This window comes from Mustela lutreola, chromosome 9 (genome assembly GCF_030435805.1).
Source record: "Mustela lutreola isolate mMusLut2 chromosome 9, mMusLut2.pri, whole genome shotgun sequence".
Taxonomy (NCBI): Eukaryota; Metazoa; Chordata; class Mammalia; order Carnivora; family Mustelidae; genus Mustela; species Mustela lutreola.
In genome coordinates, this window is record NC_081298.1 from 86,145,473 (window position 1) to 86,172,500 (window position 27,028).

General features: G+C 34.5%; 1 protein-coding gene across 10 annotated transcripts in view; it reads left to right on the plus strand.

Annotated features, from left to right (window-relative positions):
- The window catches only part of EHBP1 (EH domain binding protein 1), a 376,969-nt gene that overhangs the window by 274,484 nt on the left and 75,457 nt on the right, over nt 1-27,028 (plus strand). For all 10 annotated transcript variants that reach the window (XM_059187792.1, XM_059187791.1, XM_059187789.1 and 7 more), the window contains 3 exons: nt 66-114; nt 4,129-5,031; nt 13,818-13,961. In XM_059187792.1, coding sequence (XP_059043775.1) covers nt 66-114; nt 4,129-5,031; nt 13,818-13,961 — 1,096 coding nt within the window. The remainder of the gene's footprint in view (nt 1-65; nt 115-4,128; nt 5,032-13,817; nt 13,962-27,028) is intronic.

Here is a 27,028-nt window from a genome sequence, read left to right on the forward strand (position 1 = left end):
TTGTTTTAAAAATAGCTGTTTTTATCAAATACTGTATGTACCTACTGTGCCATTTTCTCCCTCAGTGACTACAAGTCTCTGAATCCTCAAGATATTAAAGAGAACAACAAAAAGGTAAGAATTGCCAAGGGAAAAAATACATAGTTTCAAATTCAACTCCTATGTGGCTTTTGTTAATTTGGGGAAACTGAGGTGGTTTTCTGAGGTTGTCACAGAAGGTTGTCTGCTTCCTGCAGTTCAAATAGGATGCATGGTTTACATCTAAGTTGTCATAACCTTTAAAGATCACAAGTGCCAGACTGGCATCAGATTTTAATGTGTGTGTGGACTTCAGTAACTGTTAAATATTTATTACAGTATATTGCTTTTAGTCAAGATTTAGCTTTTAAAAAGTGCACCCAAAGCTGTTACACCATAAATGATTATGAGTTTAGAAAAATCTGTTGGGAAGGGATGAGCGCAGGAGCATAATGGGTATGCAAGAAAGAATGCATATGTTCCTAGAAGCAAAAGGATATGAACATTGTGTTCTTTTTTTCTTTTCTCTTTTTTTTTTCACTTTCTGATAGACTGTACAGTTTTTCCACAAAATTAATTAGCATATTGAGGTCAGAGCTTTCCAGTTAGGAATATTGATCCTTTCAGACTTCTGGGTAGCTGCGTGGGGCTGAGTTGCCAGAAGCCCTTGGGCCAGCTGACTGTGGCCACAGGCTAACTTGCTATTTACCCCAGTGTACAGTACAATATTATAGTCATGTATGTGCACTGTGCCATGAGAAAGGAGAGAAGCACTAACTCAGCATATAGTAGGTACTCAATGTGTTTTATGTTACATTGAATTCTTCAACTGAAAAAGTTCATGAAATATGTTGTTTTGGAATAGGAGTTCTGAATCTAGAAGGTATGGATAGAATCCAGGTGGTTCTTGAACCTGAATAGGGGGGAAAATGGGTTTTATTTTCTTAATTCTTTAAATGAAATTTAGTATTTCTTCAATTATGAATTTAGGCAACTTACCACTATAAAGTTAGCCATTCCTGAGACTTTATCACCTTGAGAATTTTAGATATTTTAATATCACATTGCAGTTGTAATATCTTCACCTATCTTTTAAGCTAATCACTTCTTCAGAATTACAGTTGTTAATACAGTCATAAAAAGCACATGTCTTGCTGTTTCTCAAATTCAATTTTACTAATATTTTTTATAGTTTTATTTTTCATATAATTGGTTTCTTCTGTAATCCTGTGTGTTTTAAAAACATAAAGGATTGTTCTGAGAAGGGGTTCATTACCAAAAGGGTTCAGGGAACAAAGTGTTCAATAACCTCTGGTCTAGACTAATGTTTTCATTCTACTTTAAATTAGATAATTAAAACCACCAGTGTTTAAAAAATCTATAAAGGGAACCTTGATAGAAGTTCAGTTAGCAGATGAGAATTTAAGTCAACAAATTTTTTACTTTTATTGCTCTCTGAACCCAAAAATTTGCATTGTCATTAGAAAACCCTTTTTCTTTACAAATGCATGATGCTGGCCTAGAGAAATACATTTTAAAACTGTCAGTTTTTTTATGAAATATACCATCAAAAAAGGTAATCTTAAAACATCAGGATATTTTTCTTGATAGAAATCACATCTACGGTGGGCATGCTAAGAGTAAGTTATTCTCATGAATTATTTTTTGGATAATTTTGGAGAGCTTGTATCTGTCAAAGTGAAATGCCTGTTTTTTCATCAATTAAATTATATCTTCAGATATGGTAGTTATATGCCTGCATTGCATTTGAATAAAATACTAAGCTAATTTAAATGCAGACAAAAGTGTTATAAAATAAACCATTATTATTTTTATAAAGTGAAGCTTTTTAAATTACTGTTTGAAATTTTGAAAAGGAAACGTTGTTGATTGTACCCAGCTGTGTATTTTTAAGAGTCAGGAGATTTGCCTTAAAGCTTAGGTCACACTTCACATTATTTTTTCAGTAATAACGATAAGCATGTCTTGGGTTTACTTATTGCTATGTGGAGAAGAATATCCTATTAAATTTTTTCTCAGATCTTCCAAGGCAGATACTTATGGCTTTTTAAAAGGGTTTTAATTTAGATGATCCTATTCATTGAACAGTTGAATAAATAATTGTTATACAATCTTTCCTTTTCATCACTTCGAAACTTCCTACCTGATATCTAAGTTGAGTATCAGTTGCTACCTGCAGGTTTATTTCCGGCTTCATACAGTTCTTCCCGATAACCCCATCTGCCCTTGATTGGACTTAAAGCAGAGAGAGAAACAATGCCTGTGTCTTAAGTTCCATGCAGATGCATAACATAACTGGCAGTGACTCCTCCTTACCAATTAAATAACATCTAGAAATGAATAAGACAATTTTCTTTGAAAGACCTCTTCTTTTTCTCCACACACAAACAGCTAAAAAGACAGGTGATTTACCACAGGAAAAGAGGTTAACCTATGGGAAAATCCCTTCATAAAATCTTGACCTCGCTTACAAGAAACCCGGTTTGTTTTTAAAAAAAATTTTTTTTTAAGAGCAGTTAGTGTGCATAAAATGAATTGCTACATGAAGCAAAACATTAGCAGGAGATTCCCCACAAGGAAGCTAATCATTTTCCTAGGTCTGTAAAAAGTGCTAAATAAAAAAGGTATTTACCTGTGACATATGATCTTAACCAGTATGTCAGTGTTTTAGATAATTGGGAAATGTTTAAAATACTGCCTGTGGTGCTTTTCTTGATGGTCTGCAATTGATGTCTGTCAATCAAGTTGTCAAGACACATGAGGAGGAAAATGACTTTAATTTTCCTAAAACATGTAAAATAACAAACAGGCCTAAACATGCACACCACTGAGCCATTCTCTTGAGTCAATATTTTGAGGTACCTATATTATGAAACAGTGCTGTGAAAATTGAAGAGGTTTTAATATTGCAATTTATTTTTCATTTTCTTTCTTACTTCTTCCACAACATTTACTAAACTCAGGAAGAATATGAGACAAGGATTAAATTCAAAGGTAAAAATGCACTTTAACATGTAAGTGCAAAAGAGTAATTCCTTCTAAATTGTTACATAATTCCCTAGCCTTTCTTTTAAGAAAAATTTTGAATTATGATCCTTTATCTAGGTTGTTACAAAGGCAGACATTTTATATTCCAAAGTGAGAATACAACTAGAAGGTCTGTATATTTTTAGAGGGTATATCTGAACCTTTAACCGTATTTTTAATGCTTCCTAGCAACACAGTGCTGTTTTAAAGGGTTAGTTCAGGATAGTAATAATTAATTGTAAATTGAGAAACAGCTTTGATTCTTCAAAACTAGAAAAACCTGATGTGCCACCGTCATTTAAAGGCTAACAAAAATAATACAATGCAGCCTCACATTCTCAACTAAGTTGTACTACTCAAAACATTTCATTCTTTCCAAAATGGATGAAGTGAAAATGCAGTCACTCTTATCATTATGAAAATCAGTCTTAATTGGGCATTTAGAAAATGTGTCTACATTTCTAGGCTTAAATAATTTGTATTTTATACTAGGTAATCTAGGATTAGGTCTTTGGGGATATGTAGCTATCCTTTTTCTTCACAAATCACTGCAGTTATATGAACATGTTAAAGAGATGTTGATAGGAATGATAAAACTCCAGATTATTATTTCTTTATACCTTAGTTCCTTATAAAAATTGATTCTAAGTTTTTTTGTTTTAATTCTAAATTTTGCTTATTTTCTTTATTAGAAAAGAGCATTTCAATTGTTATCAATTAAGAAACTTTTTCTTGTACCTACCCTACTTTTACAAATTTCTGACATGGAATTTTGTTCTGTTTTTGTATCAGTTATATCAGTAACAGAGTATGCCCTCCAACAACAACAACAAAATCCATTAAAATTTTGCTTTTTTTAAAATGAGAACTAAACTTTATTTTTTAACTTTTTTTATTGAAGTATAATTAACACATAACATTATATTAGTTCTAGGTATGCAGCATAATGATTCAGTAACATTCCCCACAATATGTCTAACTAATATCTATTCTTCTGCTGTTTTTAAAGTGCATGGATTGTTTGAACTATTCAATATATCTTTGTTTTTCCTTTCTTTGAAGGCATATGATGGATTTGCCAGCATAGGAATTTCCCGATTGTTGGAACCTTCTGATATGGTTTTATTAGCAATTCCTGACAAACTGACTGTTATGACTTACCTCTATCAAATCAGGGCACATTTCAGTGGCCAAGAACTGAATGTTGTCCAGATAGAGGAGAACAGCAGTAAAAGCACATATAAAGTTGGAAACTATGAAACAGATACAAACAGTTCTGTTGATCAGGAAAAATTTTATGCTGAGCTTAGTGATCTGAAACGGGAACCTGAACTGCAGCAACCTACCAGCGGAGCGGTGGACTTCTTATCACAAGACGACTCTGTATTTGTAAATGATAGTGGGGTTGGAGAGTCAGAAAGTGAACATCAGACTCCTGATGATCATCTTAGTCCAAGCACAGCCTCCCCTTACTGTCGCAGGACTAAAAGTGACACAGAACCCCAAAAGTCCCAGCAGAGCTCTGGAAGGACTTCAGGATCCGATGACCCTGGAATATGTTACAGTATAGATTCGACCCACGCACAAGTTCTGTTAGGCAAGAAGAGACCACTGAAAGCTGAGACTTTAGAATTAAGTGACTTATATGTCAGTGATAAGAAGAAGGATGTGTCTCCACCCTTTATTTGTGAGGAGACAGAGGAACAAAAGCTTCAGACTCTAGATATCAGTAATAACTTGGAAAAAGAAAAATTAGAGAATTCTAGACCCTTAGAGTACAGATCAGATCCTGAATCACCGATCAAAAAACCAAGTTTATCTCCTACTTCCAAACTTGGATACTCATACAATAGAGATGCAGACCTTACAAAGAAAAAACGTACTTCCCTGAGGCAGACAGAGTCTGATCCAGATACTGATAGAACCACTTTAAATCATGCAGATCATTCCACAAAAACAGTCCAGGTAAGTTAGAATGATGAGTACTATATTTAGTAAATAGTTGTTCTGAATATTTTTGGGTTTTTTGTGTTCATAGAGCACTTTCAAATGCTACAGATGATTAAAGGTGAAATGTAATTAACCATTATAGAAAAATCTACACTATACCTGCACTTCATTTAAAGTTTATGATATACTATTTTAAGCCTACAAATAAATACAAATTTGAAGATTAAAGAGTAGTGTCAGCTTTTCAAATCAAAATTTTATTTACCTATAAAAACAGAACATTTCACTGTGAGAATAAGTCAAAGATATTTCACTATTCCATTTACTAGGAGTATCATTCTGAAAATGTGTAATGCTAAATTAAATATTTCCCATTTAAAGTATTTTCTTCAAACATTTTAATTGCATTGTAATTGGTGTTTTCAGTTCCATTGTTACTTGTGGTTAAAAACTCCAGTAACATCCAGATTCCTCCTCATAAGGGGAATATGAGACAAATTTGACCTTATAATATTTGCTATATTTAATTGAATCTCTGGCACCATCAATTATAAGACATACCATTATTTTATGTACCAAAAGAAAGAAAAACATTGCCAGTAAACTATGATAAATGGTTTTCTTATCACATACAATTTTTATTTTATACCTATTGAATGAATTCTTTTAGACTTATTCAAGCATAGATTTTTTAATCATGTAACACTCTGAGTAAACATAAAAAAGTTTAAGTAAAGTAAATTGGTTAATATATAACTGATTTAGAATTAGAATTTGAAATCCAACTCTTCTTTTTGATTTGGAATTTTTCCTGGTTTTCCACACAGTGTTGTGCTCTGTGCCATCAGAAGCATGATGTTATAGCAGTGATTCCCAAAGTATGATCTGGAGACCTCTGAGGCTCTCCTAACCTCTTTCAGAGGCCCTCAAAGTTGAAACTACTTTCATAATAATAATAGAACATTATTTACCTTTTTCACTTTCATTCTCTCACAGCTATACAGTGGTGTTTTCTGGAGGCCACACGATTTGTGATATCTCAAAAGATTGAATATAAAAGTAGATATGAGGGGAGCCTGGGTGGCTCAGTTGGTTGGGCATCTGCCTTTGGCTCAGGTCGTGATCCTGGGGTCCTAGGACCGAGCCCCACATCAAGCTTCCTCCTCAGCAGGGAGTCTACTTCTCCCTCTGACCCTGACCCTCCCCTGCCCCCACCTTGTGCTCTGTTTCTCTCTCTTTCTCTCTCAAATAAATAAATAGTCTTTTTAAAAAATGTAGATATGAGAATCCAGCTGCCTGCTATTGAGCCAGACATAAAAGAGATTTCCAAAAAATATAAAATAATGCCATTCTCACTTATTTTTGTTTTTTTTAAGTATTATTATTATTTTTTTATTCATTTGACAGAGTGAGAGAAATCACAAGTAGGCAGAGAGGCAGGCAGAGAGAGAGAGAGAGGGGAGGAAGCAGGCTTCCTGCAGAGCAGGGAGCCCAACGCAGGGCTCGATTTCAGTACCCTGGGATCATGACCTGAGCCGAAGGCAGAGGCTTTAACCCACTGAGCCACCCAGGCGCCCCATTAAGTATTATTTTTTGTTAGAATGTTAACATCTAATGGGTTTATTATAGTTCTTTTTTTTTTTTTAAGAATTTTATTTATTTGAGAGAGAGAGAGAGAGCAATTGGGGGGGGGAGGTGCATGGAGACAGAGGGAAAAGCAGACTCCCTGCTGAGGCCTGAGCCAGACACGGTCTCAATCCCAGGACCCCGAGATCATAATCCTCAGAGGGCAGAGGATTAACCAACTGAGCCACCCAGGCACCTCATTATACTTATTTCTAAAGGAATGAATAAATATTTCCAACACTTCTCAGTTTTAATTTCCAAAATGATAGGTATAAATAGATATAACCCACATAAACAAAAGCTTTTTAAGATCCTCAATAATTTTTAAGCACATGTAAGGATTCTGAGATCAAAAAATTTGAGACCTCTGAATTACACCAGATTTCTTTACAGTTGTCTCTGGGGTTTTCTTTTCAGTAATACTCATTGATAATAGCACTTTCTTGACCTTATCAGAAGATCCCAAAATAAGATTTTCAGATAATAACCTGGAGTTATATTCCATTTTTAAATACTACTCAAGTGGTTGTTGACTGAAACATCAAGGGATTGAAGTCTTGTCACCTGAAATAACAAACACATGCATAGGTAGGCATTGATGGCTATCTTGACTACCACCTGGCTGGCACAGATTATAAGATGCCATCAATTTTAAGTTTTCAGAGGTGTTAAGAAAACATACACATCTTTGAATCAAGGAAATAGAGTAGCTAACAAAGCAAGCCACTGTTCTTCTAGTCAAAAATCTCAAGTCAAAGGTTCTAAGTACATAACTTTTAGTACAAAAAAGCTTTCAAGTGATCAGATACAGCATACATAGTAAATAATTGAGAAATATCTAGCGGGGCTCCTGGGTGGCTCAGTTGGTTAAGCATCTTCTGGGATCATTTCTGGGATCCATCCTGGGATGAAGCCTCCTGTCGGGCTCCCTGCTCAGTGGGGAGCCTGCTTCTCCCTCTCTCTCTGACCCTTCCCTCCAGCTTGTGCTCTCTCTCTCTGTCTCTCCCTCAAAGGAGTAAATAAAATCTTTAAAAAAGAAAGAAAGAAAGGAAGAAAAGAAAGAAAGAGAAAAGGAAAGAAACATCTAGGGATTAATAACTGCAGAATTTGGTGAGCCTAATTTCTAAGTATTACCCAAGACAGATCTTTCTTATAACCCAGATTTGTAAGGTAAATGTATTTAGCTAAATCTAGAAATTGATTAATGTTTAAAAATTAAAAATACTCCAGACTGGGAATCAGTACATCTGGATTCTCATCTTGACTCTGCTAATAATTACCAGTGTGACATGTTAATTAGCCATTTAAATATTTTAAATCTGATTTTCCACATAAGTTAAATGAAATAATCTCTAAGAGTCTTTTTAGCTCTAAAACTCTCTCACATCTTAGGGGTGCCTGGGTGGCTCTGTGGGTTAAGCCTCTGCCTTCGGCTCAGGTCATGATCTCAGGGTCTTGGGATCAAGCCTTGCATCAGGCTCCCTGCTTGGCAGGAAGCCTGCTTCTCACTCTCCCCCAACCCCTGGCTTGTGTTCCCTCTCTCATTGTGTTTTTCACTGTCAAATAAGTAAATAAAATCTTTAAAAAAAAAAAAAAATAGAGGCAGTATCTATTTACAACTTCATATATGTTTGTTTATTGTCCCTTGATTTAATGGTCAGTATTTTGTTTAGGGTAAAGTTAAAAGTTTGTTATTTTTTATTTTTTTTGTCAGAAGTACTGCCTGATACAAAAAATTGTAATGTGACTACAATATTTCATAGGTTTTTAAAATTAGACAATTTTAGCATCTAAATTTGAATAATAAAAAAAATCTGTTTTTCTTTTACACACACCGTTTCATCAGTGCAAAGATATGCATCTTTTTACATTTTAGCTTCTCTGAAATCAAGATCCTACTTATAATAGATAGTATGTTAGAGTTTGACAGTGTTTATTCTTTCATAGTCATTCATAAAATAATATGTCTAGTAACTAATGACATTAAATTAGAGGAAATTTGATGATTTAATATGGCTGTATAGCATTGAAAGTCATAATGTTGCTCATTTGAGTGGCTAATACATATGATGACCTTTATATATCTTACACATATCTCTCTTAAACTTTATAACCCATGAGGTAAGTGGTTAAATTCTATTTAATATATGGGAAGACTGGGCTTTACAGAGTTGCCTAAGGTGACTTAATAAGTGTTAAAGTTTGAATTCAAAACCAGTGTTTTCTGACTCCAGAGTCTGTGCTCCTAAGCTATATATTCATACTATCTCTTCAACATAATAGCACTAAAGATAATCAGCCCAGATGTAAAATAGTCAAATTTACTGAAGGGAAATTTAGCAATGTACATCAAGTCCCTTAAAAATGTTCATCTCATTAGATTCTACCTCCAGGAACTATTTTCCCTAGGATAATCAGAATTGTATACAAGAATTTATGTATAAAGTTTTTTTTTTTTTTTTTTTTTTTTTTTGAGAGAGAGAGAGAGCGGGAGGTTGGGAGGAGGGTGGGAATGGCAGAGGGTGAGGGAGAGAATCTTAAGCAGGCTGCATGCCTATGCAAAGCCCAGTGTGGGGCTTGATCTCATGACCTGAGATCATGACCTGCGCCCAAATCAAGAGTCAGACACTTAACTGACTTGAGCCACTCAGGCACCCCTGTAACAAAGATGTTAAAACATTATTAATGATAGTGAAAAATTATAAACAACATAAATACCTAATAATATAAGGCAAGTTAAAGTATGATAATAGAATGCTGGGTAAAAGTATAAAATATATGTTTAAAAATATTTTTAAAATACTTACATGAGAATATTCTCACAATAGAATGTTAAGTTTAAAAAACATGATTCTAAGGGTGCCTGGGTGGCTCAGTGGGTTAAGCCGCTGCCTTCGGCTCAGGTCATGATCTCAGGGTCCTGGGATCAAGTCCCGCATCGGGCTCTCTGCTCGACAGGGAGCCTGCTTCCCTCTTTCTCTCTCTCTGCCTGCCTCTCCATCTACTTGTGATTTCTCTCTGTCAAATAAATAAATAAAATCTTTAAAAAAAATAAAAAATAAAAAAAATAAAAAACATGATTCTACAGTGATTATTGCTGGGTACCAAGATTGCTAATTATCTTTATTTTGTTTTTTATTTTCAAATAATTCTTTTTTATTGAGGTATAATTGACATATTATATTAGTTTCAGGTATATAACAATTATTTGATGTTTGTATACATTGTAAAATGACCATCACAGTAAGCCTAGTTAACATCCATCACTGTACATAGTTATAAAATTTTTTTTGTGACCAGAACATTTAAGATCTACTGCCTTAGCAACTTTCATATATGCAATGCAGTGCTACTAACTATAGTTGCCATGCCATACATGATATCTCCATAAGTTATTTATTTTATAACTGGAATTGCATACCTCTCGACTCCCTTCACCCATTTTATACACATCCTACTCCCAGCCTCTGGCAACTACCAGTTGGTCTCTGTATCTGTAAGCTAGGTTTTTGGGTTTTAGGGGGTTCTGCCTTTTTTTTTTTTTTAGATTTTGCATACAAGTAAAATCATATGGTAAATATATGGAAATAAGATAAAGATGAATACCAATTCATCTTTGTCTTATTTGACTTAGCCTAACGCCTTCAAGATCTGCACATGCCACAAATCGCAAGATTTCATTTTTTTTTATGGCTGATTAATGTGCCACAGAGTGTAGGGTGTGTGTGTGTGTGCGTGTGTGTATCCACTTATACATCAGTAGGCACTTAGATTGTTTCTGTACCTTGGCTATTGTAAATAATGCTGCAGTTGGGGCACCTGGGTGGCTCAGTGGGCTGGGTGTTGGACTCTTAGTTTTGGCTCAGGTCATGATCTCATGGGTTGTGGGATGGGCTCTGTACTCAGCAGGAAGTCTGCCTGGGGATTCCCTCCTTCTGCTCCTCCCCAGCTTGAGCACCAGGAGTGTGCATACATGCAAGGCCTCTCTCTCTCTCAAATAAAAAAATCTTTAAAAATAATAATAATAGAGGTACCTGGATGGCTCAGTTGGTTAAGTGACTGCTTTTGGCCCAGGTCATGATCTCAGGATCCTGGAATGGAGCTGTGCATCAGGCTCCTTGCTCAGCAGGGAGCCTGCTTCTCCCTCTTCCTCTGTCATTCCCCCTGCTTGTGCTCTGTCCCTCTCTCTCAAATGAATAAATAAAATCTTTTTAAAAACTAATAATGCTGCAGTGAACATAGGGGTGCATACATTTTTTTGAGTTAGTTTTTTGCATTTTTTGGATAAATACCCAAAAGTGGAATTTTCTGGATCGTATGGTAGTTCTATTTTAAATTTTTTGGAGGACCTTCCATCCTATTTCCCACAGTGGCTGCATCAATTTACATTCCCACCAACAGTGCTCCACATCCTCACCAACATTTGTTATTCCTTATCTTTTTGATAATAGCCATTCTAACAGGTACAAGGAAATAATTCCTTGTGGTTTTAATTTGCATTTCCTTGATAATTAGTGATGTTAAGATGTTTTTGTGTACCTGTGGCCATTTGTATGTCTTTTTTGGGAAAGAAGTCTATTTAAATCTTCTGCCTATTATTTAATTGGATTGCTATTGAGTTATATGAGTTCTTTATATATTTTGGATATTAACCCCTTCCCAGATACATGATTTGCATATGTTTTCTCCAATTCATTAGACTAGCTTTTTGTTTTGTGGATATTTTCCCTGACTCTGCAGAAACTTTTTATTTTGACGTAGTCCCACTTGTTTATTTTTGCCTTTGTTGCCTTTGCTTTTGGTGTCAAATCCAAAAAAATCATCACCGAGACTGTTGTCAAGCTTACCAACTATGTTTTCTTCTAAGAGTTTTATGGTTTCAGATATTTTTTTATTCAAGTGTTTAATCCATTTTGAGTTAATAGGCACCTGGTTTTATTCTTTTGCATGTGACTCTCTGTTTTTCCCAACACCATTTATTGAAGAGACTGTCCTTTCTCCATTGTATATTTTTAGCTCCTTTGTTGTAAATTAATTGACCATATATGCTTGGGTTTATTTCTGTGCTCTCTATTTTGTTCTCTTGATCTATGTGTCTGTTTTTATGCCAGTACCATACTGTTTTGATTACTGTAGGTTTGTGATATAGTTTGAAATCAGAGAACATGATGCCACTGATTATTTTTCCTTTTCTTTTTACTTTTATGTATTTTCTAAAATTTTTATAATAAATATGAATCGTATTTGTAATCAGAAAAAAGTTTATTTCTGTGTGCTCTTAAGACCAAAGCAGTCTTTCACTGTCTGTGTAGCTAACTAGAATCCCTAAATGTCTGTAGACTCATGGAATTTAGAACCAGTAGGATTTTTTTTAAAGATTATATTTATTTATTTGAGAGAGAGAACACGAGCTGGGGAAAGGCAGGTGCAGAGGGAGAAGGAGAAGATGACTCTCTGCTGAGCAGGGAGCCCCATGTAGACACTTAACTGACTGAGCCACCAAGGTATCCCTAGAGACCATAGGATTGTAAAGATGATATATTCTAGTTACCAGTTTTAGAGCTGGTGGGATTTCAAACATGAGGCAATTGAAATATTTTTAAAAATATAATAATAGTTAACATTTTTCTAGTGCTCAGTACATTACACTATTTCACTTAATCTTTATACTTATGAGAGTTAGTCTATTTTTTCCCCATTTTACAAATGAGGAAACTGAGGTATAGAGAGATTGAGCAATAGGTCCACAATTAGGTGTTGTATCTAGTATTTGAACCAAGGTCTTTCTTACTCCAAGGTACTTAAGTGTCATGTAAGGGAATACAGTATAGCTTTTTAAGTGACCTCTTCAGTGTTACATTGCTTATTATTAGTGGAAGAAGGATTAATAGCCTGATGTCTTGACTGCAAGCCTGATGTCTTAACTGCAAGACATGTCTTGACTGCAGTGTTCCCTTTAATTAATCTGGTCTGTTTTAGATAAAGTGTTGATTTGTAACTAGAATCACCAATCCTATTCTATTGTGTCCTATACACATGACGAAAAGTCTATCATTATCACTTATACATTTCAATTATAACTATTAAGTGAAGAATTTTTGTTTAATCCTCTTAAAATCTTGGGTGATGAAAATGTTCTGGAATTAGATAGTGTTGATGGTTCACAACCTTGTGAATGTAGTAAAAACCACTGAACTGCATACTTTTAAAAAACTTCCCTTGCTTGAGACTGCAGGAGTTTTAAAAAAGTTATATTAAAACATAAAAATCTCAATGAGACCTAAAAATCATATAATAATTTTTTAAGTTTCACATTAGGCCAAATTAAGTTATATGTTTACTGTTTATTACCTCTTCCTTCACCATGAATGCTACTTACAATTGAATCAAAACTATACAATGACAGGGAAGAAATCAAATATCAGAGTAATAGTAATAGCTATCTAAAGCCAGAAGTTGGCTATTTTTTGGATGAAAAAAGGAATTTGAACTATAAACATTATGGATATTTGTGCTTTGAATTAATGTTATCATTTGAGAACTGATTTCCATTGATGGTCATTACCTGTTGTTACCCAAAAATATATTGTAATATTACAAATCAATCCAAGAAAATACTCTTCCATTGCTGATGTAGTTAATTGTTTTGTTGTAAGGTAGGTGAGCATTAGAGAAAACCAAGCTTATTTTTTTTTAAACAAAATATGATAGTTTTGAATTTTCTATAAATGTTAATTGTCAAGGATTTAAAGAATTATTGCCAAAAATGTTTAATATCTTTCAACAAATATATTTGGAAGATACCTTATTATCAGTCCTATAAAACTATAAGAAATGAAATTTTTTTAAATGTCTTTTCCAGGTTATATTGTGATTAGCAAATATGAAGAATGTATGTAATATACACATGGACATTATATTTTATGGGAATATATTCTAACACAAATGGAAATTAAATGTAATCCAGCGTCAGGTAGTAAAGATATACTTCCTGTGTGTCAAGATGTTCTATAGTTTCTAGTCAACATTAATATTTTCTTTAAGTAATCTTATAAAACTACAGTCTTATTCCTGATCTCTGTTATTTTGACAGATAACAAAACCATTGATTAATCTATAAATATAGGTTATATGGGGCTTTTTTGAGTTCCTAATTCTGTATTTTTGGTTTTAAGCATCGAATGTTATCAAGACAAGAAGAACTTAAAGAAAGAGCAAGAGTTCTGCTTGAGCAAGCAAGAAGAGATGCAGCTTTAAAAGCGGGGAATAAACAGAATACCAACACAGCCACACCACTCTGCAACAGGCAGCTAAGTGATGTGAGGAACATTGGTTAAAAAGCCATAGATTGTTAATTGCAATCATGGGGGTGAGGGGAGTAATTTATTTATACTTTTGCTAAGTCTTTTTTTAAGTTTTTAATTTCAGTTAGCTAATGTACAGTGTTATATTAGCTTAGGTGTACAATATAGTGGTTCAACAATTCTATATATCACCTGGTGCTCATCATGACAAGAACACTTACAAATCCATCACCTAGTTCACCCATCTCCCTACCCACCTTCCCTCTTGGAACCATCAGTTTGTTCTTGCTAAATCATTTTCCGTAGACTTTTAATATGAGGCGGCAGAGTGAGGGGGTTCACTTGGTATATTTATTGAGCTGATAAATTCATACTTGGAAGAACATGTTGTAATTATTTCTATACAGCAGTGTCAGCTATGAGGAAGAGTCAGATTTTAGAATATAATTTCTACATACACATGAATAATCTATTTTTATTACTTTACATTTTGTAACTTAATTATACTTTCTTTAAGATTATATTTTAGCTATGGAAGTTAATTTTTTTTGGAAATATTAGAATCTAATAATGATGCCTACCATTTATTGAATAGCTGCCATTTAATGCAGGCTCTATAATGGATGGGGTTTTTTTTTTTTTTTTTTTTTTTTTTAAAGATTTTATTTATTTATTTGACAGAGAGAAATCACAAGTAGTCGGAGAGGCAGGCAGAGAGAGAGAGACGGAAGCAGGCTCCCTGCTGAGCAGAGAGCCCGATGCGGGACTCGATCCCAGGACCCTGAGATCATGACCTGAGCCGAAGGCAGCGGCTTAACCCACTGAGCCACCCAGGCGCCCTGGATGGGGGTTTTTTTGTTTGGCTTTTTTTAAGGTTTTATTTATTTATTTGACAGAGATCACAAGTAGGCAGAGAGGCAGGCAGAGACAGAAGGGGGAAGCAGGCTCCCTGCCGAGCAGAGAGTCTGATGTGGGGCTCGATCCCAGGTCCCCGAAATCATGACCTGAGTCAAAGGCAGAGGCTTAACCCACTGAGCCACCCAGGGGCCCCTATGATGGATGTTTTATATAATTTTTATTTTACTTAACTCCATGAAATAGATGTTCAACTACTTTCCAGATAAGAAAACTGAGACTGATAGGTAAGATAATTTGTACAAAGTTGCAGAATTAGTAAATGATGAATCTAGGATTTGAACTTGAGCTTTCTGAGACTATAGAATTAGTGCTCTTCTCTATCATACACTGCCACCCCTAAATTAAACCACATTTTTAGAGGTGCCTGGATGACTCAGTCAGTTAAGTGGCTGCCTTCACCTCAGATCATGTTCCCATCTGGCTGCACATCGGGCTCCCTGCTCAGCTGGGAGCCTGCTTCTCCCTCTCCCTCTGTCTGCCATTGACCCTGCTTGTGCTCTCTCCCTGTCAAAATAAATAAAATTTTTAAAAATAAATAAAAATAAAAAATTTTAAAACCCCACATTTTTATATATATTTTTGTATAGTGCTTCACAAATAATAATGAATACATGATAATTGAAACCCGTAAATTTAAGGGAACAGATTCCTCATGAATCTGAAAATTATGACATTCTGCCTTACCATCAAACTCATATATACAAAACTGCATGCTCTTTTTTTTTTTTTTTTTTAATTAAGATTTTATTTTTTCATAGCAGTTTTAGGTTCACAGCAGAATTGAGGGGAAGGTACAGAGATTTCCCATATATACCCTGCACCTACACATGCATGGCCTCTCCTCTTAATGACATCCCACATCAGAGTGATACATTTGTTAGACACTGACACATCATAATCACCCAAAGTCCATAGCTTACATTGTGGTTCCCTCTTGGTATTTTACATCCTTTGAGTTGGACAAATGTGTAATGAAATGTATCCATTATTACAGATTTTCTAAGAATTTTTTATTGCACCTTCCACCACTCCCAAGCCCTGCAACCTAATTTCACTGTCTCTATAATTTTGCCTTTTTCAGAAGGTCATAGAGTTGGAATTATAGAGTTTATAGCCTTTTCTGATTGTCTTCCTTCACCTAGTAATATGCATTTAATGTTCTTCCATGTTTTTCACTGCTAGAAAAATCCATTTCTTTTTGTGCTGAATACTATTCCCTTATCTGGATGTACCACAGCTTTTGCATTCACCTACTAAAGGACTACTTGTTTGCTTCCAGTTTTGGATTATTATGAATAAAGCTGCTATAATCATTCACGTGCAGGTGTTTGTGTGGAGACAAGTTTTTAACTTCTTTGGGTAATTACCAGGGAGTGTGATTGCTAGGAGTATGTTTACTTTCATAAGAAGTTGCCAAACTGTCTTCTGAAATCTCTGTCCCATCTTGTATTCCCACTAGTAGTGTGTGAGAGTTTCTTGTGGTGCTCCACGTCTTCACTCAGCGTTGAGTGTTGCCGGTGTTCCAGATATTGGCCATTCTAATAGGTGTTTAGTGGTATCTAATTGTTTTAATTTACATTTCCCTGATGACAAATGATGTGAAGCATCTTTTCATATGCATAATTGCAATCTGTAAATCTTCCTTTGGTGAGGTGTCCATAAGGGTCACTGATCCATTTTTTGATCAGGTTGGTTGCTTTTTTATTGCTGAGTTTCAGTAGTTCTTTGTGTATTTTGGATATAGCCTTTTATCAGATGTGTCTGTTGCAAATTGAGTGTTCCTACTGATTAACATAGAATATCTCTTCATTTATTTAGTTTTTTGATTTCCTTATATTCCTCATATAGATCTTATACATATTTTGTTAGATTTCATTAATGTGAATGGATTTTGTTCTTAATTTCAAATTCTACTTGTTCACTGCTGGTATATAGGAAAGCAGATGTCTTTTGAATATTAACCTTATATCCTACAGCCTTGCTATAATTGCTTTTTAGTTCCAGGAGATTCTTTTTTCCCAGTTCTTTCAGATTTTCTATATAGGTGATTTTGTCATCTGTGATCAGATACTTATTTCTTCCTATCCATGCACATGTTTGAACCTTCCTTTCAGGTACGAGCTTAATAACCTCTGACCTTGAGCAGTGTTTTTCACACGACAAGTTTTTACACAATAATATGATATAAAAGCAGTTTAGTGGCCTGCAGTAATTAGTTTATTTTTAATGAAAAGGAATAGAATAGAATCAGATAAAGATCTCAGAATTCATCACATATAGTAAGCATAGTATTTTTGTCTGAAACTTCCTTTAGTTATGTGGACATATGTGCTTCTTCAATCTTGATATAAAACATATTTAACAAACAAAAAAGACCATATTTTTAAGCTGTAGTTCATGATAAAAATGAGAAACCCAAATCTACTGGGCCATCTTTGAAGTTCCGTAACCTCTATGCCAACTCTTTCAATGCCTAGCCATATGTTAGATCATTGATTTGTTGGTCATTTGCCAGATATTTATTGAGTGTCTGAACTAAGTATTTTCATGGTGACAGAAAAGGTTAAGCTTCTTCCATTTTGGAGTTTATATTATGATGGGAAGAGACAGATAATAATAAATAACTAGAGTGTGAAAACTGTGTGGCCTAGTAGAGGATAATTTAAATAAGTGAGTGCTTGAGTGATTTGAGGAGGGGGCATTTGAACTAAGATTTGATGGATGAAAAGGATACAGTCAAGTGAAGAACCACAGAAGGAATTATCCCTTTAAAAAGAAAGTTATTTTGGGGATGCCTGGGTGGCTCAGTCAGTTAAGCATCAATTTCTTGATTTCTTATTGGGTCATGATCTCAGAGTTCTGAGATTGAGTCTGTCATTGGGCTCAGTGCTGGATGTGGAGCCTGCTGAAGATTCTCTCTCCCTGTCTCTTAAAAAAAAATTTTAAAAATTAAAAAAATTTTTTTAAATTTATTTTGTTGATGCTATATGTCATTTGTGATAAACTTTGTTTCATAATTATTTCAGGCTCTAAAAATCACGGAGAATGAATATAGCTCTATATTGTTCCAGTGTGTTGATTTTAAATTCAGAATACCTGAGATTTAAATGATCAAGTAGATTTTATTTTTATTTTATTTAAATGATTTAAATGGCCAAGTAGATTTTTAAAACTAGTTACTTTACCTATGTGTGAATTTTACATATATAAATAATTATCATTGAATGTTTACTGAGCACTTGCTGTTTATCAAGCAGGATTCTAAGTGGTTTAACATGGATTTTCTCATTTAATCTCCACAATAATTGTATGAGTTAAGTGTTATCATCCCTATTTTACAGTTGAGAAAACTGACAAATTAATGAATTGCCCATGGTGACACTGTTAAAAGTAACAGAGCCAAGAATTGAACCTAGACTTCTTGATTTCAGAGACTTTGTCTCTAAAGCATTGTGTTATATTTCCTTCTTCTTTATTTTTCTGACATCCTTGTGAAATAGAAATAGATACTATTGTTTTATCTTTTATATTAAGATTAAGAAAATGAGTTTGGAAAGAATGTTTAAATTTACCTAAGGTTGTAGACAGTGACACATGAGGCTTACTTAGAATTCAAGTATCCTGACTTTTTAAAAAGATGGTGTTTAGTTTTTCATTTGGTTCAGACTTTTACAAATATTTTATGGGTCATCTCTTTTGTTTAAGGCACCAGTAATCTATACTCTGTATTTCTCAAGTTAAACTTTGAAACTTTTATTTAAATTATACTGGTGTGAATTCAACATTGAAATTATTAAAATTTCTCTCTTTTTAAAATTTTATTTTTACATAAACTCTACACCCAACATGAGATTCAAACTCACAACCCCGATATCAGGAGTTGCATGATCTTATGACTGGGACAGACAGGCACCCCAAGATATCTTTTTTTTTTTTTTAAAGATTTTATTTATTTATTTGACAGAGGGAGAGAGCACAAGCAGGTGGAGTGGCAGGCAGAGGGAGAGGGAGAAGCAGGCTCTCTCCTGAGCAGGGAGTCTGATGTAGGGCTAGATTCCCGGACCCTGGTATAATGACCTGAGCCGAAGGCAACTGCTTAACCCACTGAGCCACCCAAGTGCCCCTCCCCAAACATCTCTTATTCTGTGTTGTGACATCTTACCATATCTAAAATATATAGCTTGGATTTTAAGAAACATGATGCTGGTGATGTTTTATTGATGACTCTTTTATACTGCTGGTCTCATGTAACTTGCCACACTCTTCTGGAAAGAAATGTTCGTTCCCCTTTACCCAGGAATTCTATTAACAAAGATCAGTATGCAGGTTTTCATCACAATGTTATTTGTAATAGCAATAACTAAAAAAATGGTAATTTTGCAAAATAGAGGAATGATCAAATAAATTATAGCATAAATATACTTGTTATTTAGCCATTTAAACATCTATACAATAATGTCTTTAAAGAATATTGAAAGGACATGGGAGAATGCTCACAATGTCCTTTTGTATAAAAAGAAGTCTGTAAAATATATATGGCATATAAACTCCATTTTGAAATGATAGAGACTTTTTTTACATGCATTGAAAAGGACAGAAAGGAAAATCATCAAAATAGTAGCAGTATTTATCTCTTGCGGGTAGTATAATGAATGGCTTTTATGGGATTTTTTTTCCCTTTTATTCTTTAGGTTATAAAAATATGACATGCTGGGCGCCTGGGTGGCTCAGTGGGTTAAGCCGCTGCCTTCGGCTCGGGTCATGATCTCGGGGTCTTGGGATCGAGTCCCGCATCGGGCTCTCTGCTCAGTGGGGAGCCTGCTTCCCTCTCTCTCTGTCTCTGCCTGCCTCTCCATCTGCTTGTGATTTCTCTCTGTCAAATAAATAAATAAAATCTTAAAAAAAATATATGACATGCTAAGATAATTATTTTAAGGTAGGGAAATTTTTGGTACCCAAAAGAAGTATTTTTGGCACATTATTTTCTTAGTGTACCCAAACCAACTTGACTTCAGTATTTCTAAGATAATGTATGTATATGTGTGTGTTAAGAAGACAAACGTGGTAAGAGCTCTTCACTTTGACAGTTGATGATACTAACTTGTGACTCTGTGTGGAATAAATGGCAGATTTAATAAATAGCAGTCCTATTTACACTGAGAAGACAAGAATTTCTCAATGACTACTCTTTGTGATTGATGAGTAATAGTCATGGTATCTCATAAAATATCTCATTGTTTCTTGGACTACCACCAATGTGACTTGGGTTGTCTTGTGTTCATTTATTGTTATAGTATTTGTTTTTCCCAGAAAGAGCAGCTCCCTCCTGCATGGTTAGCTGGCTACATGCCACACTGGTAACTCTGTTGCATTTGTTTCCCACTTACCCAAGGTTGTATCCTATTGCAAATGAAACCATGCTTTAAACAGTCCCCAAAATATTTTCTTTACCATTCCTCTTTCCGGTTATCTTTTGTTACATAAAAAATTCATCTTACTGGCATGAAATAGCCATTGGTTATGCTCACATATTTGTGATTTAGGAATTAGAATAGGATACTGTGGGAATGGCTTATTTCTGTTCCACAGTGTCTGGGACTGGGTTTTGGTGAGGACCTCTGCTAGACATCAGTTGGTCTAGCCTCTCCATGTTTCCTCTCCACTTGGGCTAGTTGCAGCTTTCTCATAGCATGGTGGCTGAGTCTATGAGCAAATGTTCCAGGAGAATAAGGTAGACATGCATGGCATTCTGATCTATCTTTAAAAGTCATGTTGCGTCACTTTGCTACACTGGTGGCCTAAGCAGACACAAAGTTCTACCCAGAACATATACCAGAGACATAGGCCCACACCACTGAATGAGAGGAGTATCAAAGTTGTGGTTTAGCAAGAGTATGTGGTATAGGAGATAGTGTTGCAGCCTCTTCTCAGTTATAGTTTAAACTCCTGTTGGGGTGCCTGGTTGGCTCAGTCAGTTAAGCATCTGACTCTTGATTTCAGCTCAGGTCATAATCTCAGGGTCATGAGATTGAGCCCAACATTGGGTTTCTCTCTCCTTTTCCCCCTCCAAAACCTGTTCCAATAAAATAAAATAAAAAATAAATTCTGTTTTAAAACTTTCTTGTGTGTGCTACTGTAGCTCATTTTTGAGAAAAGCCAAGCCCTGTGTAGATGTCTTATGAAGAGAATCAAATTTCATGAAGTTGGTAGTGTATTTTGTGATTGTTACTCTAGTTTTGACACTTGGTACTCTGTGAGGCTTGTAGCTTATACTAATGAAATGATGTAAAAAGGAGAATATAGAATGGCAGATCAGTCTGGTTGCACAGATACAGAAATTAGACCTTCCTGTTGCTTTTTTAGATTTTCAATTTAGTATGCAGCTTGATGCCAGGTCGATATATTTTCCAGGGACATAATAGTTTTCTTAATTTGATCATTTTCTATATAATTTCTGATAACTCTTGTACATACAGATTAGAATTATTTGGCAATACTGTCCATATTTTCAAAAACTAGTATAGCCAACTTGGGACACAAAAGAAAGAGGAAAAATGCTCAGTTTCATCTTTGGAGCAATTGAATGTGAATTAAGTGATACTAAAACTGGAAAATGCTTAATTTCTCTAAATCTGTTTTTCCATTTTTAAATGAAAGCAAAATTCTTTATTTTTTTTTTTTTCTTGTGTGACATTCAAATTAATAGGTGTCCACGGTGAAGGGGGTAAGGGAACCATGACTAATGCCTTTCCCACTTCAATGTCAGCATCTCTTTCACTCTGAAGAGATCAAAAGGCCTCTGGTAAATAAAAAGAAGGTCTAACTGAAAAAAAAAAAAAAAGCTGGCTTCTAATTTAGTGAACTCACTGCTACTGTTTTCACTTATTTATGTGTTTTAATTTGTGCCTTAATTTACAGTGCTCTTATTTTAAATTTTTTTGTAAATTATCTTGCCCATCATAATGTATATACCATTGTACTGAAAGTCGAGTTGCTGGAGGGGAGAGATACCTGCTGCTACCCATTCCTTTTTGTGTTTTTAGTTTACCTGAGAATTTCTAAGAGTTAAAAAAAAAAAAAAAAAAAAAAGTGGTACCCAGGAGTGACCTTAAGTATTGAATAAATGAGACATTGACCTTAAATCTTTAAGAGTTCACTGAAGAGCTTACTGTTCCATACTGAAGATGACTCCACACTGATTTAGGACTTTGTCAGTAAATTCTGTCTTTTCTCCTTCTGAACTCTGCTTCTTCTTTTCTCTTCTCTTTTCTTTTCTTCTGTCTTTTAAGAGAGAGAACATGAGTGAGTGGGGGGAGGGAGAGACAGTCTTAAGCAGGCTCCATGCCCAGTGCCGAGCCCAATGTGGACCTTGATCTCATGACCCTGAGATCATGACCTGAGCTGAAATCAAGAGTTGGTTGCTTAACAGACTGAGACACCCCTCAACTCATTTCTATAAAAGTAACCTAGGACCTTCTGATAAACACCAAGAAGAATGAGAAGAGTTATTTAAATAATTGGTGTTGGAGTACCTGATGCATATAGTGTGGGACAGTGTCCATGTACTGAGTATAGGTTACCTCCTTTTAAGACTTTTTTATCTAGTTCTGAGCTGAGAGAAAGTGAGAATTTATAGAGCATTCAGAGAAATAAAGGCCTGAAAGCAAATATCTACATAAATGGAAAGACAGGCTTATAAAATATTAAAGAAGAGAAAAATGGGAAGTAGTGTAAGTACTAATTTGAGTATAGGAAAGCTTAAAATCTTTCTGGTTACTCCTTCCTGCTTACCAAGAGAATAAACTTCCCACCTTCACAAAATGGCCTTATACAAAGGTCCATGCAAATCATTTTCCCTCCCTTTCTATCCTCATCTCCCTGCCCCTCACTCCACAGTCTCTATCTACCAAGATGCCGGCAGTGAGAATGTTGCATAGTTTTCAATTCCTGCATTAAGCATTGGCTGTTCTCTCCCTGAAATGCCCCTCTTTCCTTGTTAGTTTCCACTGAAATACATCTTCTAGGAGTATCTGTATCATGACGCCTTCCAGTAAAGCTATTCTCCTTCCTCTATCTTTTTCTAATATGCTGTACATATCTCCCTCATTGCATTTATCCCATACCATTATCTATTTACACATCTTTCTCCCACTCAGCTGTGAGCTATTCACAGTACAAAAACCTGATATTCCTATCACTAAGTTTTAAGTAAATGTTTATTCAATGAATAAATGAAGGAAATAAAGACAGGCTATTTTTTATATTTTCTCAGTGTCAACTAATAAAAATATGAGCTTAAACATGAAAAATCTGGGTTATCTATAGGGAGTTTCTTGGTAATAAAGGTTTGTAAACAGGGAAAATATCTCTCTGTAAGTCTTTAAAGCAGAATTGATTATCAGTGAGCAGAAAAGTGTCCATCCCTGTTTATTGAGTTAGTTATAGAGATGACATTGGCCACCTTGGAACTTAAAGTTCCCCATATCATCCATTTCTTCCTTTTTTGAATCCTACATTGTGATACCTTTCTTTGTTGTTATGACGTGTATGCACCAAATCCTTACACACATCTGTCCTTCCCATATGCTGGGACCTCTGATTAGAGTTCAGCTCCCAACTCCACCTTGAAGCACACCACTCTACCAAAATTCCCTCTTGTATAAATTAGTATAGCTTTAGGTTGGAAGGCTGGGAAGCAATTTCTAAGACACTGAAAACAACTCTTGGTAACATTATCTGGTGGATCCTTGTGTACAGACTCTACTTAAATTATACTCAGGAAAGAGTCAAGCTGTAATTTATTTTAAATGGCAACTCACAAACACAGATATTATAAACCTTTTAATTTTTCTTAATTTTTGTCATGACCTGTATTGCATGTTTTAATGAGAACTTGCTAAGCTAGCACATATTGTATTTAAATCTCTTAGTAGTTGATATGACTCATTTGTGCATCTGTTTTTTTAGGTGTTCATTTAACCTCTTTCAGGTGTTTTCCTGAAATAATTTTTCTATGGAAAACATTTTATTGCTCTGAATCGCTATGAATAATATTTTTTTGCTTCCTATTCCTATTTTTCTGTGAAGATTTTCTTATGTTACATTTGATTAATGCAGATTTTAGGTATGATATTTGTTTTGCTCATGGTTTTTCATATGCACTTAAAATAATTTTTTTCAAAGTACAACTTGAGTTTAGCAAGTTTGACAGTCTAGCCATTATATAATCCAAAGGAGCTTTCTTCATTAAAAAGTATATTTAAACACACTCTGAGAAAAATCTAATAGCTTTTTTTAAGAAAAAAATTGCTTTTCTATTATTTTTCATTACTCTATTTCCCCAAACACTCTCTTCCCAAGAAATGCACAAATAGAATTTAACAATTTAGTCTATTTCAGTCTCTTTTGCTTGATACTTCGCATTTTCATTGCTTTTTTAAAAATAAACTTAATAAATCCATTACTTTTAATAATGCTCGTATAATTATATAGATCACTGAAGGAGATGTTTGCAGTTATGTGCTAAAGGTTAGGGCCAGTATACTCCAAGAATCCTGCTGCTCACAGTCTTTGAAATTGTTAGGATATTTGTGAAGCACTTTGAACATATCAGAAGAATGATGCCATATAAGTTTAATTATTACCTTTATGTTTTTAAGAAAGAATAAAATCTATTTTATAAGTAAAAAGTTTAAAAAGAATTGGGGTAATTCTTTAATTTATAAATATGTTTTGTTTTTAGTTTTTTGAGCTATAAATTACGTAGCAAAAGAAAATGGTTTGCTGATACTTGTTGGTACCCAGAAGTTTTTTGTTTTTTTTTTTTTAAAGAAAAATCAGAAAAGAATGACATTGTTATAAAACAGACTTAAAGTTTTTTCCTGAATTTTAATCTGCAAGGATAATGAGTGACTCACTACAATCAATTGGTTAGGAGCCCATCCTCGCGTAATAGGATCAAACTGCAAGGTATTAGCAAGTCCTAGAAGGTTTGCAGGAATATTTGAATCCTCTAAGGAAAACTACATGGGAAAGGATTTTCAGTTTGGTCAGTCTTTAGTTAACTGTAAGGACCAGTAATAAAAAAAGAAAGAAAGAAATACAGTGACCTTTTTTATTTTTCCTTTTGGTCTTTCGTAATGAATCTAAAAGGCTTATTTGGTGAGACCCAAAAGAATGCAAGCTGCTCTTCTGTGAGTTAAACCTTTAACAGGTATTTCATTCCTGCGAAGAGGTAGGACATCAACCTTGTACTTTTGATGTTAATTGGAAAATATTGATTTTAATGGAACTAGTCTGTCATTCTGATAATTGTAGCAGATTTAGATAAGATCATGAGATCTTTTCCAGATAATAGAAGAAGCAGTTACCATCCAATTGGTAAAAAACACTAACCATCATTTTGGTAATACCTGAAGATAGAAACTTTTTGCATAGTTTTTATGTTTATGTGTATTCTAATTATGTACATCATAAAAATGTGTATGATATAAGATTATATTCTGTGTTTATGAACACTGGCTATGTTACAACAAAATGGTTAGCCTCTAGGAATTAAGCTTGAAAATTAAGGTCAAGCTAAAATTTTATTTTTCCAAATTACACATATTATCAGTTCTATTACTAGGAAGAAGTAGTTAACTTTGGATTTGTAATTTTAAAACATCAAATATTACAAAAAGAAATCTAACCCTTTAATAGTATATGGAGTGAAAGCTTTGTCTTATTTAGAGATTTTTATTCTCTATGTGAGCTGGAATGTCTATACCCAGGACACTAAGATGAAAATGTATTCCTTATTTCTTACTCCAGCACAATTGACAGATTTAATGTACATAATCCGTTTCAGACCAGTAAGACACTTTAAATGTATAGCTAATCTTTTTTACAGTTGCATTTTATAGGAGAAGAATGCCAGTGTACTTCTGTGTTTGGTATAAATGCCTCTGTACAAGGCAGTGGTTTTTATTCCTTATGATTTAAATAATAGTTTATCTATTATGTCTAAATTTAAGTTGATTTGAAGTCTGCTATCTTAACAATGACTACTAGACTTCTTAGAAAACATATTGTTAGCTTGGTAGCATATCTTCAAAGTCACACAAAACACCATCATTGTTAGGAGAGGAAAAAAACTCAAGCATCTTTTCTATTATGTGGCCAAAAACCCCTAGCCTCAAAAGTCTTATTTATTTGAGATTGCTGTGAATTCATAAAGCTAAGGCTAGATGTCTTAGCATCAGGAACACTCCTTTTATGCGGCTATTAATGGCTGTAGACATTTTCCATATGGCTGTTCAGTGCAGAGTTGAACATCCCAGGTTGATATCACCATTACTAAGAGCTGTATTTTATATTGCCTATTCTGTTGTTGCTCAGCATGCATGAGGGTAGAGTTTAAATCTTTATTCATTTCATTTTTTAAATGTTTCTTTTGTTCTCCTTATCATGTTCTGGCTTTCCCAAGGATATATGCCTTGAACGAAAAGTCACATGTGCATTACTAATTGTATGCCATTGTATTTACAGTTCCTAATGGTGGCACTGTGAAGCTACTAATTCCTTTGCTTCACTTGATGTAAAATAATCTGAGTGTCTTTGATAGCAGTGAAACAGTATTAATTGTTTTGTACATTTTTTGGTCACTCTTCTTAGGTGGTCTTCATAATCTATTAGAACTTTCAGCCAGATTTTTGTAATGTCATGCCTCCAGCAGTGATTAAATTGGTAATTAATGAACAGTCCTTGGCAATGTAAACCACATCCCGTTAATTTTCCCTTTTGAGTTTTTAGAAGTTGTCTTCTGTGTCAGAAATCATTGCGCCACCTTGCTATGGCCCCTTGGCATGAAACCACAACGACTTGATTTTTGCAGCCATTAGTAGATCAGAGCAGTAATTTCACAGTATTTTGGTCAAGGTAATTATAATACCAAGAACTGAGTAGATTTGAAAATTCACGAAAGAAGTCCAGGAATACCAGGTGAGCTTCCTTGTGTTCACTGGAACGTTATGATTAGTTTAATTGGTCTTTGTTTGATTTTAGCCGCAGAAACTATTTGTGCCACAGCAGTGCAGTGACTTTATACTTGAGTGTTTCTGACCTCCTTTGACAGGGGTGGGTGCAGAAATGAGCCCTTTGAAATAGGAATAGGAAGTCCCCTT